The sequence below is a fragment of the Myotis nattereri genome (genome assembly GCF_964212035.1).
Source record: "Myotis nattereri genome assembly, chromosome: 10".
In the NCBI taxonomy this organism is placed as follows: Eukaryota; Metazoa; Chordata; class Mammalia; order Chiroptera; family Vespertilionidae; genus Myotis; species Myotis nattereri.
This window is the reverse complement of record NC_138085.1, coordinates 76,928,558-76,949,423: the sequence shown is the minus strand read 5'-3', so window position 1 is coordinate 76,949,423 and position 20,866 is coordinate 76,928,558. Positions and strand designations below refer to the sequence as shown.

The 20,866-nt window shown below is 38.4% G+C and overlaps 1 protein-coding gene across 1 annotated transcript in view; it reads right to left on the bottom strand.

Moving 5' to 3' along the window:
- Positions 1-20,866, bottom strand: part of WDR35 (WD repeat domain 35) — a 43,089-nt gene that overhangs the window by 20,527 nt on the left and 1,696 nt on the right. Inside the window, exons 3-11 of the mRNA XM_081101290.1 lie at positions 19,794-19,865; positions 17,156-17,248; positions 16,398-16,526; positions 15,933-16,066; positions 13,746-13,911; positions 13,481-13,626; positions 12,071-12,196; positions 8,702-8,887; positions 6,423-6,483 (exon numbers count right to left, since the gene is read on the bottom strand). Of these exons, the coding sequence (XP_080957416.1) occupies positions 6,423-6,483; positions 8,702-8,887; positions 12,071-12,196; positions 13,481-13,626; positions 13,746-13,911; positions 15,933-16,066; positions 16,398-16,526; positions 17,156-17,248; positions 19,794-19,865 (1,113 nt within the window). The remainder of the gene's footprint in view (positions 1-6,422; positions 6,484-8,701; positions 8,888-12,070; positions 12,197-13,480; positions 13,627-13,745; positions 13,912-15,932; positions 16,067-16,397; positions 16,527-17,155; positions 17,249-19,793; positions 19,866-20,866) is intronic.

The following is a 20,866-nucleotide window of genomic DNA, read 5'->3' as shown; positions in this document are numbered from 1 at the left end:
TGTAGGAGTAAATCTTTATGACTTTGGGTTAGGCCAGCCGTGGGCAAACTACGGCCCGCGTTTGAAATGAATAAAACTAAAAAAAAAAAAAAAAAAGACCGTACCCTTTTATGTCATGATGTTTACTTTGAATTTATATTAGTTCACACAAACACTCCATCCATGCTTTTGTTCCGGCCCTCCGGTCCAGTTTAAGAACCCATTGTGGCCCTTGAGTCAAAAAGTTTGCCCACCCCTGGGTTAGGCAATGGTTTCTTAAATATGACACCAAAAAAGCACAAGCAACAAAAGCCGAAGTGGGTAAACTGGACTTCACCAAAATTAAAAACATGTGTGCTGCAAAGGACAGCATCCACAAACTGAAAAGACAGCCCACAAAACGTAAAATATATTTACAAATCAAATACATGATAAGAAATTATATCTAGAAAATGTAAAGAACTCTCATACTTCAGAGACAAATAGCCCAATTGAAAAATGGGCAAAGGGACTGAACAGAAATTCTCCAATGAAGATAGACAAATGACCACTAAGCAAATGAAAAGATGCTCAACAGCATTAGCCGTCAGGCAAATGCCACAGGTACCACTTCACAGCCACCGCACTTGCTAGAATCAACAGTCACACAAGACCTGAGTATAGACAAGGATGTGGAGGAATGGTTGGACTGTCCAGTGGTGCACACCCCAGCAGTTCCTCAAAATGTTAAACAGAATAACCATATGCCCCAGCAATTTCACTCTTGGGTATACCCGAGAGAAATGAAAACATATGTCCACACATAAAGTCATACACAAATGTTCGTAACAGCACTATTCATCACAGCCAAAAGTAACAACAACCCCCATGTCCATTAACTAATAAATGAAAAATACAATCCCAGTCCTTCCTCCCTTCCCCACTATCATTCCTGCTCGGTGTAGGCATTTACTACACCTTCTCTCTGATCTTGTATGTCTTGTATTTCCTCATTAGCTTAGAAACGAAAACCTGGCCAGAGTGGCTCAGTTGGTTGAGTGTCATCCTGTGTACCGAACGGTTGCCAGTTCGATTCCCAGTCAGGGCACATACTGGGTTGCAGGTTTGATCCCCAGTTGGGAAGCTAACAAAAGGCAAACGTTTGATGTTTTTCTCTCCCATCGATGTTTCCCTCTCTCTCCCTTTCTCTCTCATATCCTCAGGTGAGGAATAAAAAAAGAAAGAAAATTCCCCAAAGTTCCTTCCTAATTTAGGAATATATTCTCCTAAACATGTAACTTTTTTTATATGTTCTGCTTCTTAGAGAAGCTCCTACTGTGTACCCTTTAATGAAACAAATAGTCTCATCAAATCCATCCTACAGATAAAGAAATGTAGAATTAAAGAAGTAAAATACTTTTCCAAGGTCACAAACAAAATAACATAAATTCACACAAAATATATAAAACATAAATTCACACAAAATATATCAAAACAAAAAAAGTCCTTCATAAAAGATCATTTTAGTCCCTAATTTCTAAAGTAATGATTTAAATGGTACAAAAATTAGTCTTCTACTCATAATTATTAAGAAAAGTCACCATTGATGTGGCCAGAATAAACAAATGGTGTTAACTGCAGCTGCCATTTATGGCATTCAGGCCACAGGCCAAATAAAAGACATTAAGGCAGTAAAAGACTTAGAAACTGAAGAAACTAGACTCATGGTATAATGTTAAATAGATTAACAACTTGGGAATTCAAATTCAAGAATTTTTATATGCTAAATAACTCAGTATAGTGAATCATACATTTTATTTTTTTTTAAATATATTTTATTGATTTTTTACAGAGAGGAAAGGAGAGAGATAGAGAGTCAGAAACATCGATGAAAGAGAACCATCGATCAGTCGCCTCCTGCACATCCCCCACCGGGGATGCGCCCGCAACCCAGGCACATGCCCTTGACCGGAATCGAACCCAGGACCCTTCAGTCCGCAGGCCGACGCTCTATCCACTGAGCCAAACTGGCTTCGGCTGAATCATACTTTTTAAAAAAATTTCCTTGCCCTAACTGGTTTGGCTCAGTGGATAGAGCATCGGCCTGCGGACTAAAGGGTCCCAGGTTCAATTCCGGTCAAGGGCATGTACCTTGGTTGCGGGCACATACCCAGTAGGAGGTTGTAGGAGGCAGCTGATCGATGTTTCTCTCTCATTGATATTTCTAACTCTCTATTCCTCTCCCTTCCTCTCTGTAAGAAATCAATAAAATATATATTTTTAAAATTTTTTCCTTATACTCATCTAAGATTTTTCAATTAAAATGTGTACAATTTCCAAACCCTAGAGGGAGACAGAAGCCTTCCGAATGGGGAGCAACTGGTTGGAAGGCAGTCGTGGCAAAGCTGGTGGGAGCTGAAAGCAATGACTCAGCAAGCCAGGCCGCTCCGCTCAGCTTTCGCTAACCCCGTCATCACTAAATCGTTGGACCTTTGCGAATTCTTAGTAAATTCTCTCACGGAGACTGATGCTGTAATTATTGTCACATTATAGCCCTTAATGTCATGCAACGTTCTACAAACTATAACTGCTTTCCAATAAGACATCACTTTTTATAAGCATATTAAAGCATTTTTCTAAAAAATGTTTACCTACAATTATAAAATACTAGAGGCCTGATGCACGAAATTCATGCAAGAGTAGGCCTTCCTTCCCCTGGCTGCTGGCACCGGCTTCCCTCTGGCACCCAGGACCCGGGCTTCCCTCGCAGCCCCAGCTTTGTCCAGAAGGTCATCTGAAGGACATCCGGTCTAATTAGCATATTACGCTTTTATTATTATAGATACTCATGTCCCTTTATTTCAATTCATCCTAAGTAATCACAAGAGTTTATCATTAGCCTGACTAATTCAAAATTAAATTGTTATACTTTACAATGAAAGTCAGACTTCTTGGATTCAAATTAAAAGCATTTTAACTCTGTTGCCTTAGATACAGTACTTATTCTCTCTGAACTGTAAATTAAAGGTAATAATACCAACCTTTAGAGCTGCTTTAAAGATTTTAAAAAATAATAAATTTAAAACATATTATGGTGCCTGGCATAGAATAAATGCTTAATAACAACTTTAAAAGTCTGTATTTATTGAATTTTTCAAAATTATGCTAGGCATATATTTTAATATATTAATTATAATTATATAGTTATAATATATAACATAATTATATTCATATAAAATTAAAATATTACATCTATTGACTCACAACCACCCTCTCAGGTAGATAGTATTATTATTCCCACTTAGCAGATGAAGACACTTAAGGAGAAAATGGTTAAATAACTTGCTGAAGTTGCTCAGCTAGAAAGCGGTAGAAGCTGGTATACAAACCCAGTTAATCTGGGTCCAAATCTATGCTCTTAACCACTGGGGCACACTGCCTTTCCTTAAGGGTTAGCGTTAGGTGTGGTTGCTATTTTTGTTTTACTGGTATTACCCACATAGGTTTTTCTAATAAAGCCATATTCAGATCCACTAGTCAATACAAGAAAACAAATACAAATATATCTAGAACATACTAGTAGGTTCTTTTGAATCAATATGGCAGTAATTTCAGCAAATTCACATGGGTAGCTAACCCTATCAACCTAAATTTGCTAGATCTCTATTAAAAGATCCACCCCTCCAGGCAGATTAGTGCTTAGTGTCCTAGACCTAAGCCTCTAGGACACGGTCAGAAGAACAAATTTCAGCAGGTAGGACAGTTAGGAAGAAAACACACCAGGATAAAAGCACTCCATGTCCTCAGCTATTCAACATCTGGAAAGAGAAACTCAAAGTATCTACAAAGATTATTGGAAAAACATTTTAAGAAAGTAATATTCCCATGCGGAGGACTGAAATAAATGTCTGCATCTGTAATGTTTCCCCAATTTCCTTCTTACTCATTGCTCAGCCCTTTAAAGAGCTGGTAAACTGAGGCTGCATTGAAATGTTTTCATTATAAACGACCCCTCTCTGACTACGCGGAAGGCTCGGTGCTTGTGCTGCGGCCCATCCTTAGAAAGCTCGTACTTGCTCCCGCCTCAGTGGCTGCAGCACAGGCCCCGGACATTTTTCAGGCACTTTGCATGCCTTCATTCCCCTGCAAATGCTGGGAATTTCTCCTTAAACGTCACCTGAAGAAGTGCCCTTCAAAACTCAGCTTAAATGAAACCTTCTCAGTTGACAAGATGTCCCTGATGTCCTCATGCACTGATAACTTACCCACACCTAGCCCAACACCTAGCAGGGGAGTGCTGGCCATTGTTCAATGGATTAACTATATTTTAATTATTTACTTAGACAACCTACAGGAAATGCCATAATTAAGTTCTCAGCCCTCCCTGTACCAAGTATAGTACATGAAACAATATCTACTCATTGATGGTTTACTAAGTAAGTGGACTGTATTTTAAATGTTTTCATATGTTCAATAAACATTTGTTATGGGGCAAGTACAGTCTTAGATAGTGGGAATATAGGAATTAATAGATGTAGATCTTTAAGAAGCTCAAAACCTTGTGGGGGAAGATAGAGAAGAAAGTCAACAATCAGTGCAGAGTAAGTACTTGGAATAGAAGCACACCAAAGATATTTTTAAGGGATCGAAGGAAGAACACCAAAAAAAGGGGTACCTACCTCCTACAGGTACAATACAAGAGAGTCCTACACACTAAAGTTCTTTTTAAAAGTTCCCATAGAAATGGACAGGAGGAAGAGTAAGCGACAAAACAAAAATTACTCCTTCTAGAACAACATCTGTTACATACTTTTTTTGCTTTAGCCTCCAGTCCTCATAAAAATTTGACACAGAAACTTAAAAAAGAAATTTTACAGTATAAAAAAAAAAAATTGTTGAGTCTTGGCTGAGTTTACTTTGGCAGTAAACCAATGAAAGAACTGTTTGTTAAAACTTCAGCCACAGAGACTGCATAAAAAAAGTTTCTAGACTCAAACCTACAAATAATCATGCCTTAAGCATTTGCCATTTGATGATGGTGAAGAATTTACATCTGACTTTATTAAAAAATAGAATATGTACAATCAAAATTGCTTTGAAGCTTATCCTATCATCATTATGATTCTATGTTAAAACTTGATATTAAAAGAAAAAGAAAAAAAAGCATATAATCTGAAGGTTGACGGACTTCACCCCTTAGACTTTTGGTTCTAATAAATGAAGATATTCATGTAACATGTCTGTAATATTCATGTGACATGTCTTAAGCTAAGCCTTTTAACAAGGAACACTAATACACACACACACACATATAGGGTATGCCAACAAAATGTATACACACACTTTGAATAGTTACAAAGGCAGTGTTTATTAAAATACATTTCATTTTCAAAACTGAGCTGTTAAAGTGTGTATACATTTAGGGGGAAACCCTGTACATATACATATAAATATGCCCATGTAGCAACGAATTTAGGACATGAAATTGAGCAGTTCAAAATATAAAAGTGAGTTACCAAGTCCCTAAACATAAAGTATAAAATCTCTGAGGCCAGTAGTTATTTCCCACATTTGCTTGTATTACCCAAAGCGCTCGGCACAATAAAACACTTAGAAGGCAGACACTAACATTTGATTGTTTAGTCCAAATGTGAAATCTGGAGGGGAAAAAGAAATGTCTAGTTCTCAGATTCAGAACATGTGGGTTTTCAGCTTCTGAAATCTAATCATTCTTCTAATACCATATCCAATAAACTACCATATGCTTTCAAAGAAAACCATTACTTCTGGAGGTTACAGTGAAACAGTAGAAAAATATTTGGTAATGGTTTTTAACAAAATACTTAGAATAAGACTTGTAATTTTTTAATGGTTACCTTCATAGCATTTGGATACAGGGAAGGGTATATCTAAAGTAACAAATATCTAAAAACAAAAACTCAGGCATTTTTAAAGTTGTCCCTATTAGCAGACATATTTTATTGGAAAATTCTGGAAAAGGCAAACGCACTTTTACAAGTAGCTAAGTGTTTTTAGTAGAAGAGAGGTATTTACAGGCAGTTTATTAATAATAAAAGTGGTTTAAGGTTAAGGGCAAAATTCTTTCTATAATCCTGTTTGTTGCATACTAATCATTACGTGGCATATCAGTCCCTATACAATTATAATTCCCATTTAAAGCAAATGATGACAGCACAGCAGTTGTGAGATTATTATGGCATTTAGATAAAGTAACCTTATAACTGATTGTATTTCCCAGGATAACTTCTGGGTAATTCAGTGAGATGGAGCATCATTAACAATTGTTCCATGATGACAGGCATAAACTGGGCCTGGCAAACCAGGACGTACGCTCCTTGTTTTAGAGAATACCATTCTAATTTAATAATACCACTGTTTAGTTTTTTATTAGCTTTACAAATAAACCTTGATTAAAGAAGTAATAAATATTAACATTTCCTTACCAATATCAATGTATTTGGGATCCAAGGGTGTACCAATAGAATTACAAAGAACTAGCACAAACTGTGAAAAATAAGAAAAAAGGTATCAGAACTCCTGCTTAAGGATAATAAAGGAAATAATGCTTAACATAGCATATCTCTTTTTCAAGTATCACTAACTGAGAGATAATGGGTAAAATTGTTAAGTCAAAGAACAGCAGAGAAATATAATCTACAGCATTAAAGATAAAGAAATATTAATTACATCTAAACCAAAGCTGATTTCTCAATATTGGAACTCTGTGGTTTTTAAGAGGCTACTTAAGAAACACAAATACACTGGCTACTTTCATTAATTATTCTTATAAAATTCCTGATCAGTTATAACATCAATATTCATTTTTTCCTATGATCAGCTTTAAGAGCTAATTTAACTTGTTACCGTTGCACCAAATGTTTCCGTCTCGCACTCCTCCTTTGAAGCAATATATAAATGATGGAGAAATTCAGAAAAATTCAGTGAATTTAGAAAAAACATAATCCAACCTAGTGAAAATGACTCAAAATGCCCATTAGTTAACACATATTCAAATAATTATCAATAATTCATATTAAGAAAATAATCAAGCATAATTTACACTTTACATCATATTATTTTTAGATTTTCGGTATTAAGAATATTATTTTCCGTAGATGTCCTCTTGATTAGGATAATGATTTCAAATTAACCAATATTCTATGTACTATTACATATAGACTTTATCTTTCTTTTTCCAGCATCTCAAGTAAAATTTGTTTAATTTCATAAGTATAATCTAAATGACAAAGGGTATACTACCATAATTTACTCTTCCACTGCTTAAGCTTACTTACTGCCACAAAATACCACAAATAACTTGTATTTTTTAGTTTTCGTATCATTTACATGCTCAGACTCAAGTGATTCCATGAGACTTCTTACTAAAAATACACGTCTCCCCTAACTTCCCATTTCCTACTCCCTAATCATTTTCATCTTTTAACTCATCCTGTTGGTATTTACCTCCACAAACCTAAGGGACACGTGTGTAATGGTGCTTGTTTTGTTCTGCTGTTTCAGCTGGGACTCCCAGTGTGAGTGCGTTCAGAGGCCTTTCCTCCCGGCTCTTCAGGCTCCTACCTAGACGCTGTGTGTTTAGCTACCAGTCTTCTGGGAGCCAAGTGGGAAAAGACGACCGACCGGGGACACAGAGCAGTAAACCTTGTCTTTCACTGCCTTGCTTTCAGCAGATCCCCTCCCTGGCCTTCCTTGGTGCCCTTCCGTGCGCAGACTCCTGCCATCCTCTCTGGAGAGGAACCTCGGGTCCCTGGGTGAGGAAGGGCTGGGCTGCCCAGGAGCTCAGCAGGGGGAAGGAGTCCGCTCCTTCATATGCCTTTGTTTGGTTTGGTTTTCTCCTTCCTGCGTAATCTCTGCTGCTTCCAAACTGCTGTTGTTTGTTTCTTTCTCTGACCAGGTCCATCAAGAGCTGTGTCTCTTCGGGGATCTGCGAGGTAAACCGCGGCTCTTGCTTCCTCCTCGGATGAGCGTCCTTAGTTCTGCTCGGCGACTGCCACCAGCCCACCTCCGCTCTAACCTCCACAACTAGGTTGTTGTTCCGCTCCCTTTCTGGCCCCCGTGGCTTTATGGCTTCTTTAGAAATACCCTGTTTTAGTGAGTTTCAGGGGGAAATGTGCCTGTTCAAATGGCCACTTTAACCAAAAACTTCATTCTTTTTAATGGGATAAAATAATAACACAGCCAAAGACAACGGTAATCCTTTTTTGAAAAACTGACATGCTTCTGTAAATGTTTAAGTTGTTAGCATACTTTTTAAAAGGGCATTAATTATATTATTTATTTTGTGCTACCAAACTGATTTTTAAAGCAATATAACTCTGAGAAAAAGTATATTTCTCAACATCACAGCTATCCAAAGTGTTATATGGTCATTGTTATATAGCTTCTTGAGCATTTATACTAGACATCTGCCTATTCATTTTTGCTTATGGGATTTTTAACTTGGAAGAGGACTGATGTATTTTAAATACATTTCAGAGCCAAAAAGCTTCAGTACTGAACTGATCAATATAAAATGTCAGTGGATTAATTGATTGAATGGGGTCATATAATTTTCCAACAGAAGTCTAGCCAGACATGACCAAGAGAACCAATACTTTGCTGGACCTGCCAGTGTAGAGGCCATGCTTGCAAGTAGATAACTATAGCCTAATTCTGCCAAGTGGTTGACCCATCTAAGTTTTTAATATCGAGTAACACCTACCTGAGGAAGATTTTCATCAGCTTTCGTAGCCAAAATGCAGAAATCTCCACAGGTAGTAATAGAAATGAGACTCTTCACATATTTAACGTATTTCTCATTGTTTTTCGTATCCCAAAATATAACACAGTACTCTGGGCGATCAGGTCTGGTATAAGCATAAACTATAGTATTTAAGCAATATCCCCACTAGGAAAAAAGGAAGGAAGAAAGGGAGGAAAAAGGAGGAGGGAAGAAGGGAAGGAAAGAGGAAAAAGGAGAAAAAAATATTTAATCCTGGGAAAGAAAAACCATGTTATTACATTTTTACTATAGAAATATTGCAGACATGTGGTTTATCAGTTCTGACAAAATATATTCTTCAGAAATGGATGACAGGACTGAACATTCAGCTTAATACCTTTTCTCATTAAAATAACAAAAAATCTAAGAGCAATACAGATAGTTATAAAAGAAATAAAAAACTGCAAAAATAAATTAGTTGCTTAACTGTCCTCATTTTAGTGTGTAAGGTTTAAGCCTCGGTGACAATTTCAGCTTTTTCAATCGTCAACAACAGCTGTATGGGGGCCGACAGGAAGAGTGATCCTTGTCAAAAGTTTAAATTCTGGTCCCCAAGCCAAATTCAGATTCAGGTGCTTTGCCTTTTGTCCACCCACCCACATTTTTTATATATGTTTTTATCAGCATAACATATGCACAGAGTTTATAGTCAAACTAAAGGCCCAGTGCACAAATTCGTGCACCAGTGGGGTCCCTTGGCCTGGCCTGCAGGATCAGGCCAAAACTGGCTCTCCAACATCCCTCGAGGGGTCCTGGATTGCGAGAGGGCACAGGCCAGCCCGAGGGACCCCACCGATGCACGATCAGTGCCGGGGAGAGATGGGGGAGGTTGGCCAGCCAGGGAGGGACTGCGGGAGGGCTCAGTCCCAATGGGCTGAACCCCAGTAGCAAGCTCACCTAGCAGTTGGGGCATCTGCCCCCTGGTGGCCAGTGCATGTCATAGTGAGTGGTCAACCAGTTGACTGTCTGCCCCCTGGTGGCCAGTGCATGTCATAGCGAGTGGTTGAGCGGCCTTAGCATATCATTAGCATATTACGCTTTGATTGGTTGAACGGCCAACCAGACACTTAGCATATTAGGCTTTTATTATATAGGATTAGTCTACATGGCTTATTTAAAACAAAAGCAAAATGCAGACACCCCGCTCCCATAATTTCCTCCCGGGGCAGCTCTTTACAACTCTTTCAGCTGTTAACGGTTTCAGTACTTATTTCCATGTCACATGTGAGTTAATTACTCACACACTTAGGGCTTTCCCTTCTGGCTAACTCTCCCAATGTATTTACATGTAATTTTGAACAAATCAATATTGAGAGTCAACAATATTATGACCGTTTACTATTCAAAGCTAAGCCATGTTTAGTTTTTGTACCATGATAGCTTTTTTAAATTTTACTTTAAAATAATTTTAGATTTATACAAAAGTTGCAAAGATAGTACCTAGTTCCCCATACTCCTCTCCCATGCCCCCTGTTAACATCTTACATCACCACGGAACACTTGTGACAACTAAGAAAGCAACACTAATGAAGTGCTAGTCACTAAACCCATACTTATTTGGATTTCATCCGTTTTTCCCTGAGGTCCTTCTTCTCCTCAGAGTCCTATTGAGGATGTCCTATATGTAGTCATCACGTCTCCTTAGGCTTCCCAGGGCCATGATGGCTTCTCAGTCTTTCCTTGTTTTGATGACCGTGACAGTTTTGAGGAGTCCTGGCCAGGTGTTTTGTAGAATGTCCTTCCGTGAGGTTTGGTCTGATGTTCTTCCCATGCTCGGATCAGGATAGTCCGTTTTTACGAAACCACACAGCGGGGAGCAGCTCTTCTGTCGGGTCACATCCCTGAGGACGCTGACCCTGATCACCTGGACAAGGTGGTGTTTGCCAGGCTCCTCCACTGCAAAGTTACTTTCCTTTTCCCCTCCCCATTCTGTACGCTTCGGAAGTGAGTCATAAGTGCAACCCACACTCAAACTGGGGAAGGGGGCTACACTGCACTTCCTGAACAGGGTGGTGCCTAGTAAATCTGAATACTTCTTTAAGGAAGATTTGTTTGGTCTCCCCCATTTATTTATGTAAGTTATTTGTATCAGTTTCTATTCCTGGACATTTCTTATAATTTGGGTTACAATCCAGTGTTACATCACTTATTTTGTTGCTCAAATCGCTCCACCTGTGGCCATTGGGAGCTCTTTCCGATTGGCTCCTTCATCTCGTTGGCCCACGCCCATGCTCTTGTTTTTGGAGCACTTCCTGACTTCCCGGCACTATAAGATGCTCCAGCTATCTTGTACTTTCCCCACATTAGTCCTAGAATCAGCATTTCTCCACGGTTCTTTGCCCTTTAAAAATTAGATAGATATGTCTTTTTAATAACAAATACCTGTAGTAGTTTGCCAGCTCAGTCTCATACTTCAGAACTTGTTTTGGATCAGATGTTAAATTTAAGATAAAATAAAATACTCTTATGCTGCTTATGCTCATTTCTCCTCTGATCCTTTCTCTGCCCTTCTCTACCCTGCTCTGTGCCCTAGAGGCTGACTTCTATGAACTCCATTTCCTGGGCTACCTTGCCTTCTGGTGTGGCCAAGAGAAGACCCCAGCGGTGGAAAGAGGGTGGAAGTATTTCCTCCCTCCCACCCCCGTGCTGCCTCTGCCCTGCCAGCTGGCAGTGGCTCTGCTCCCACAGAGGGTTCCCCTGGCACAGCCACAGTGCCAGTGGGTTCCTGAACACTTCCTCATCTTGCCCACTGTTGCCTGGTACTTGCTGTACCATCCCTCACTGGTCCCCTTAACCCTGCCCAGACCCCTGTAGTAAGCCCTTCATCCAGTGGTTCTCAACCTTCTGGCCCTTTAAATACAGTTCCTCATGTTGTGACCCCCAACCATAAATTTATTTTCGTTGCTACTTCCTAACTGTAATGTTGCTACTGTTATGAATCGTAATGTAAATATCTGATATGCAGGATGGTCTTAGGCGACCCCTGTGAAAGGGTCGTTCGACCGCCAAAGGGGTCGCGACACACAGGTTGAGAACCGCTGCTTCATCACTCTCCCTCAGTGACTCCTCTGAGTGTGCCATCTGTTTCCTGTGAGACCCTGATCGTTGGAGTAATGTTACTAGTCATATAATCTCCTGGAAAAACTTACTAGTTCTAAGGTCTTCACACTGAAAAGCCTCCGTTTAGCTGGTCTCTAAAACAAACAGGCTATGAACAGATACAAGAAACATATTATACTTGAGCTATAACAAAATCATTTCGTAAAAGGCAGCTTTTTTTAGTAAAAGACAACTGCTCATAATACTCACCTTATAATCAGGTCGAATATTTGCAAAATATATAAAACAGTCAACAGCTAGTGCAATTTTCAATCCACCTCCTTCCCAAGACAGTGCAGATATCTGCTTTCCAGCAACCCTCAAAGTACCTAGAGACTGAAAATACAGTTGTATTTAACCTAAAGAATCACGACGAAATAAAATACAAATTACCACTAATCACCTCACAGGGATCAAAACTGGTATGAAAATTGTTTTGTGGAAGGGTGCTACTCACTTCAAAATCACTTTCCTTGAATTTTTATAATAAAAATCATACATATGGTAAGAGAAATTTACAAACTATAGCCAAAGAATTCGGTATCAAATTTTATCAAATCTAAGATGTCAGAGATTTAAGCATGCATCTTTATTTTTATGTGCAACTAAGCAAGAAAACACACGTTGTTAAGTAAAATATTAAAATAGCTGGTAAAAGCTTTGTGTAGCAAAAATACATATTTTTGAAGTGTATGGTGAATTTAAAGAAACCAACAGGATATCCAAAAGGGACTGAATATATTCCAGAGTTAGAAAATACAAGAGGTAAAAATTTATTAAGTTTGGTTACTAATAAGTTCTCATTTTCTAAATTCTTTAAAATTCACAATATATTACTTCTCCTTTTTGAAAATTAAATATAGTAATAATACTATTGAGAAGGATAACATGCATTTATGAAAAACAATGCTTATCATTTAATGTAGAATTGCCTTTGATTAATTATTAAGATAGACTTTTCTTAAAATAATTGATTATTTCACAACAAGTTAAAACTATTAGAAGTTTGGAGAAAGGACAGACAGATACATATATATTATCTATGCATGTTCAATATATCACATTAAAAATCCAAAAAAGTCATCTGAAACAACTACATTACACCAAAAACAACTCAAAAACCAGCAGCAAACACAGATGCATATTCAGATCACATGTGAAACATCTGGTTTTCTAAATGTATAGATAATGATATAAATTCCATGAGAAAAGAGAATTATGAAGACTTATAATGAGGATCATTCAAAGACATACACCTGATATTTCCACTGAAAATGTCCCTTATAAAAAATGTGACAATGCCGAAACCGGTTTGGCTCAGTGGATAGAGCGTCGGCCTGCGGACTGAAAGGTCCCAGGTTCGATTCCGGTCAAGGGCATGTACCTGGGTTGCGGGCATATCCCCAGTAGGAGATGTGCAGGAGGCAGCTGATCGATGTTTCTCTCTCATCGATGTTTCTAGCTCTCTATCTCTCTCCCTTCCTCTCTGTAAAAAATCAATAAAATATTTAAAAAAAAAAAATGTGACAAGTTTGTACCCTTTCCTCCATTCTGTCTCCCGTACCTTATTCTCTGCATATTTAAATGGAAAGAAAGAGACAAAATCTTGACTACATTTACCTCCCCGAATGGGTTGTAGAACTGCACGATGTTGACATCTCTGTCCTGCAGGCCGGCCTTCTGGGTGCCCGCCACCGCCAGCACGCTGCCCGTGTGGTTCCACTGGATACTGACCACGCACATGTTCGTGTCGATGAGAACAGGGTCTGGTCAAAGAGAAGAAAGGAGGCAGCTGTGATAAAACACTTAGCCTAGGGAACTTGATCATCTTAAGGACAATTTTTAAATATTCTGTAGTTCTCCACATTAAAAAGCAATTACATACTTTGGTCATTCTCGTGTCTCATTATTTGGCACCGCCCATTGTCAAAACAAACAGCGAGGCAGGGGCAGTCGGGCTCCACGTAGCCTTCGGTGCCGTGGTACCAGTGAATTCCAGCAATACTGATGGCGCCAGTGACGTTCACCAAACAGTTCAGCTTCATCTTCATCTGCGTAAAATCATGTTAATGGTCTATGTTTTAGAACAGATCAGCGAGAACAGAGCATTGTAGAAACAACACAGAAAGTAGGATGTGAAAATCTGTTTCAAATGCAAGCTCTATCACGTACGAGTTTACCAACCCTGGAAAACTCACTTCCCCTGAGTTTCAGCTTTCCCCATTTGCAACATGAAGAATAAAAAACCTCAGAGTCTTTTTGAGTCTCGAATGACAAGAGGATATGAAAGTACTATGGAAATAGCAAAGTGTCGTAGAAAAGCTGCTATTCCCACTTCCATTAATGAGCGGATGCATGGAATGCCCTGACCATGACTAAAGACAGTGCTGCCCACACAATCAGATCCTCACAGCTCAAGCACACAAAGCCAGGCTTTCCTGAGATGTTACCACCTGAGCCCATACATTTTGCTTCTTTCCAGGCCTGATTTTTGTCCCTTACTGTTTAAGTCTTCATTCTTTTTACAAACAGCCCTACAGGAATATCTGTGCTATCTCATGTAAACTGTGGCTTCGGGCCTGAAAAGACACAGCGATTAAACTGCACATCTTCCCACTCATCATCCCTCAGCTCTGTCCACTGAAACCTTGTCCCTTCCAGCTACCTGAAAAGGCAACGAGAAGCATCAATTTATCTTGACGCAACCAGAGGTGACTTTTTAATAAAATAAAAAAAACTTTTTAGATGATTTAAACCTGAATTGAAGACGTTCTTTTGTTTTGTTTTGTTTTAATTGAACTTATTGGGGTGACATTGGTTCACACAACCGTAAAGGCTTCAAGTGTACAACTCAACAAAGCATCCTCTGCACACGGCATGGTGCGCCCATCTCCCAGGCAGTCTCTCTCCACCCCCACTTATCCCCTTTGCCCATCTGCGCCTACCCCCCACCTACCTCTCCCTCTGGCTATCACCACACTGTTGTCTGTGTCTATGTATTATACCTACATACGTTTTTTTTACTTAATCCCTTCACTTTCTTTCACCCCCAACACCCCTCCCCTCTACAGCTGTCAATCTGTTCCATGCATCCTGACTCTGTTCCTATTTTGTTCATCAGTTCATTTTGTTCATTAGATCCCACATATAAATGAGATCATATAGTATTTGCTTTTCTCTGACTGGCTTATTTCACGTAGCATAATACCCTCCAGGACTATGCATGCTGTTGCAAAGGTAAGATTTCCTTTTTACCACCCAGTAATATTCTATTGTGTAGATGTACCACAGCTTTTTAATCCACTCATCTACTGATGGGCACTTGGGCTGCTTCCAGATCTTGGCTATTGTAAATAATGCTGCAATGAACATAGGGGTGCATACATTCTTTCAAATTAATGTTTCAGGTTTCTCAGGATATATTTCCAGAAGTGGAATCACTAGGTCAAAAAAGAAGTTCCATTATTAATTTTTTGAGGAAATTCTATACTATTTTCCACAGAAGACTTCCATGATTACACAAACCATCTATATATATAAAAGTCTAAGCAACTCTTACAACAGAATGACTGGAACAGGAATGACCGGTCAACCGGTCGCTATGATGCACACTGATCACTAGGGTACAGACTCTCAATGCAGGAGCTGCCCCTGGTGGTCAGTGCACTCCCACAGGGGGGAGCTGCTTAGACAGAAGCTGGGCTCATGGCTGGCGAGTGCAGCTGTGGCGGTGGGAGCCTCTCCCAACTCCACAGCAGCATTACTGCAGCATTACCGAGCAGCAGCGGCCACAGTAGGCGCAGTGGGCCAGGATGAGCGTGAGCAGTGTGGTACCAGCCCCAGTTTGGGTTCCTCCCTGGCCACCTGTCACTTGGTGCACTGCTACATCCCTCGAGGGGTCCCGGATTGTAGAGGGCACAGACCAGGCTGAGGGCCCTCCCACCTCCGTGCTCGAATTTTGTGCGCAGGGCCTCTAGTCATAAATAAATGTGTATATGTATATGAAAGATACATAAAATAATCATATAAAATTATATAAATAAAACTAATGAATATATGGGTATATACTTACTATAAAATTCCCTTGACTATCATAAATGTGTATTTCTCCATTTGCCATTCCAAAAAGTAAGGCTTTACCATCTGCAGACCATGCTACATGCCATAACTGTACACCCTTCAAGTCTTTTCCCCAAATGCGATTCCCTAAAACAAAACATACAACACAATTATTTCATTAAAAGTTCAAGTATAAAGGTAAATTATATAATTAGGCAGACATATTTAAAATAATCCTGAAAATTGAATTCACTTTTTTTTAGCACCACTATAAAAAAAATTTCTAAATAGACTGTCTTATTTGAATATAATTAAAAATAAATGATTCTGGAATGTCATCCAATTATATGCCAACTGTTTTCTCTTTTTATGTTTACTTTTCTGTCAGAAGACTAACATATAGTAATTAATTTAAACCTCTAAAGATAAAAACATCAACTAAGTCTCGATCGCAGTTCTGGGTGCAATAAGGCATTACCATCCACTGAACCGACTATCACAGCCCCGTCTTCATACACAATGCAGATCTTCTGTCCATCTGCAGTCCAGCTCATGCTGCGAACCACGGATTTATTTCTATTGTTGATCATTTCCTCATACCAAGAGCCTATTTGCACAAATAAAAAGTACAAGTCAAAACTTCCACATCTATTAGATGGTACTGAAGATTTGAAAACATCCCATGGAATACAATGTGAAACAAACAACTGCAAAGTTTTCTACAACACGAGACATTAAACTATAAAACCCTCAAATCCAACATAAGCAAAATGAAAAATTAACTTAGACCTTGACTAAGATCATCTCAGAAAACACCATAAATTCCCACCTTTTTTTATTATTGCCTTTGACTTCTTAATAAATGTGTTTTTATCTACTGACCTAACTCTAGTCACTGGCCACATAGGCACTAATTCTTATTGGAAACCTGGAAAAACAAGAGCTACCTCAAGCAGAAACTATTCAGCTAAGAGTCTAAGTTAATTTTGGAGATAACCAACAGTCACTCTCAACAGTCAGTTCATTCACTTTCCTAATCCAAGGTCACAGTTCAAAGGGAAGGAAATTAAAGAGGAAAGTAGAGAGAAATAAGTCCAGAAATATCACCCCTGTACACTCAGAACGAACTCCTGTTGCTGGTTAAAAGGGGTCTATTTCAAAGACGTTATTTCCCCATTCAAATACTGTAACCCAGACTCCACTTTGTGAAAGATTAAATAAACTCTCCTAATATACCTTTATAAAACATCCAAACAATGATAAGCCCATTTTGATCACTGGTAGTCAACTTCTGATATTGTTCATTCCATGTGACAACTTGAACACAACCTAAAAAAATATAAAACAATTTAGAAACTACAAAAAAGGTATAATTAACTTCATACATATTTTTATAAAAAACGCCAAAGAGCATGTTAAAATCAGTACAGTTCCTGTCCAACTACCCAGCCTTAATATTAGTCAAAAATGTTCATAGGAGCCTGGCCAGTGTGACTTAGTTGTTGAGTTTCGACCTATGAGGCAGGAGGTCACAGTTCCATTCCCTTTCAGGGCGCATGCCAGGCTGTGGGCTTGACTCCCAGTAGGGGGTGTGCAGGAGGCAACCAATCAATGATTCTCTCTCATCACTGATGTTTCTATCTCTCTCTCCCCCTCCCTTCCTCTCTGAAATCAATAAAAATATATTTTTTAAAATATTCATAGGATACAGTTACTATTATCACTCATTTTTTTACAAGAATGGGCAATACTATTTCATGTTTGTTCCTATTTCATGCCAGCAAAGCACCTGTTACGGTCAGTTGCAAGAGCTGCCATACAGCTGATGACAGAAACAAATGTAAGTTTTACCGAACTGGCCAGACTCCCAAAGACTATAATGCCCGAAGGACATCATACTAAGTACTTGGTTGTTTGGGGTTTTTACTTTTTTTTTTGGGGGGGGGGTGTTGTTTGTGGTTATGTCCCCTAATCACTCTTCCCCACTGCCCCTTGTTTTCCATTCTATTAGTAACACACTTGTGAGCAGATCTTAAACCTCTGGGCTATATGAACAATTGACTTTTTCTTTTTCTGTTTTAGTTTTTGTAATCCCTAAATATTTTAGTGTATATTTCTTAAGAATAAGGACATTCTGCCGAAACCGGTTTGGCTCAGTGGATAGAGCGTCGGCCTGCGGACTGAAAGGTCCCAGGTTCGATTCCGGTCAAGGGCATGTACCTGGGTTGCGGGCACATCCCCAGTGGGAGATGTGCAGGAGGCAGCTGATCGATGTTTCTCTCTCATCGATGTTTCTAACTCTCTATCTCTCTCCCTTCCTCTCTGTAAAAAAAATCAATAAAATATATTAAAAAAAAAAGAATAAGGACATTCTCTTTCATAACCACATTACAACTTAGGAAATTTAACAATGATACAATATTATTCTCTAACCCACATTCCATATTCAAATTTTATCAATTGTCTAAATAATGTCCTTTATAGATACTTGTTTTTCTCATTCCAAGATCCAATCTAAATTAATATTGCATTCAGATGTGCCCTGACCTGGTGGCTTAGCTGGTTGGAGCGTCCTCCCATGCACCAAAAACTTGTGGGTTCAATTCCAGTCCTGGTCAGGGCACATACCCAGGTTGCGGGTTTGATCCCCAGTTAGGATGTGTATCAGTTAATGTTTCTCACATCAATGTTTCTCTCTCTCTCTCTATCTCTATCTCTATCACTCTCTCTAAAAATATATATATATATATATATATATATATATATATATATATATATACACATATATTTTTTTTAGGTGAAGATTAAAAAAAATAACAGTGCATTCAATTGTTACATCTCTTTAGTCTACTTTAATCTGGAACCATGGGACAAATTCTCAAAAAAGATTGTATCCTACCCATAGACAGATACAGTATTTTCTAATATATAAAATAACAGCTACTTTTTTCAGATTTATTGAGTATGTTGATTAATCATGTAATGTAAAAGCTGTTGAATGGCTCTAGGCCAGGGGTGGGCAACCCCTGGCATGCGTGCCAAACATGGCACACCAGTAACTTTTGCTGGCATGCGAAACCCTCTCTTATAATTTTCCATTTACAATTTTTTTCTTAATATCGACTTTTTTATTTTTCAGATACATTCAGTGTAGGTGCATCTTAGATAAATAAATAATTTTACATAACAAGTTATCTTAAAGACCATAGACATGGATTGATGAGAAAGGGGAAGAGCAATTTCTATGCCTCTGCCTTAACTCTCCCTGCCTTCCTAGATGCAACCAGTGTTTTGGTTTCATCCACATACGCTTGTGAATCTTTGTTCTCAGTGATGAATTTTGTTAAGTCTCATAATAGGAGTAGCCTGACGGATGAAAGTAGTAGCTCATGCATATCTCTGAAGGTCACGAAATATAAACCTGATGTAAGATCTCTGTCATCAGTGATGCAGCAGCAAAAGTCCCACTGATAATATCAAACGGAGTCATAAAGTTTTCTGTAGGACTATCAGTGTACATGTATACATTAAAAAATAAATGTCTTTTTCATATATTGTGTTTTTGTCGCTCAAATGAATTTTATTATTTCTTCAAGGTTCTTCACATACGTACACCTTAAGAGATATCAAGTAGGTGTAACATGTTCTCAGAAAATTAGGGTTGGCACGCAGAAGAATTTTGAGTCAGAGATTTTGCTGGTTTTGGCACGCACTCACAAAAAGGTTGCCTACCCCTGCTCTAGGCTATACTATGGCTCAACAGCAATGATTATTTTAAGTATTACCATTATTGAAAATGATGACAATTCTGCATTAAGTAGATCATTTCTAAATGCCTAAAGATGAAATATGATTAAAAAATTATATGACTTACCACTATGACCATCAAGATTCTGATTCATAGAAAGATTATTAGGAGCTGCAAGACCCCTCAATTTTGCATCATCTAGAAAAACAAAAAACAATAACAAAAACTATTACAGCAAATATGTAAGTGACAGGTTATAAGATTTTGACATTTCTTGCTTTTTTTGAAAGGAGATCCTATTCCTGGATGACATTAGAAATATTATTTTTAAGCATGCCTCATTCTAATCTATTTTTCTCGTGGTGGAAATATGGACAAGAATACGTACACCCTTGCAAAAATATTATTCTGGCAAAATGTATACAAGAACATTGTTTACTCAGTCTATTAAATAATTAGTAACTATTATTACTACTTATTGCTTCCCAATAGATCACAAATAGAAATATTGACGACATATAGATTGAAAAATCTAAAGCATAAGAGGGCCCAAAGAGCAAAGACTTTGGAAACTGGTTTTTACTCGACTTTGCAGAATCTTGTATTTATTCATTCATTCAGCAAATTTTTATTGAACATCTACACCATGCTATGCACTGTGGGAGGTTCTGGATACAAAATGATGAACAAAATAACTAAGGCCTCTCCCCTCAGAGAACTTGTAGTCTACTGAGGGGATAGATATTAAATACACACACATAAATACATCAACATAAATGTATATATATGAGGACTTTCTGAACAAAGGACATTTAAATTGAGACTGAGGGATAAACTGGAGATAGCCAAGCGGGATAGGGACAGGGGAGAAGTATTCCATGCGAGGAAACAGCCAGTGCAAAGGCTGGGGGTCTAGGAGGAGAGCCTTTGACAAACTGAAAGAAGTCCTAGTTGAACAGGGAGAATGACACAAGATAAGGCAAGTGTGATAAGCACAGGGGAAATTATGAAGTCTTCGTAGGAAATGATAAGAATTTTAGGTTTTACCCAAAGTGCAACAGAAGCCTTTAAAGACTGCTTTTTTATTTTGTTATTCTTGATTACTAATCATACTATAGATAATACATACAATCTTAAAATACATCATTTCAGTAAGTTAATCTTCACTTAGAAAATCTGGTTGTTACATGTAAAATATA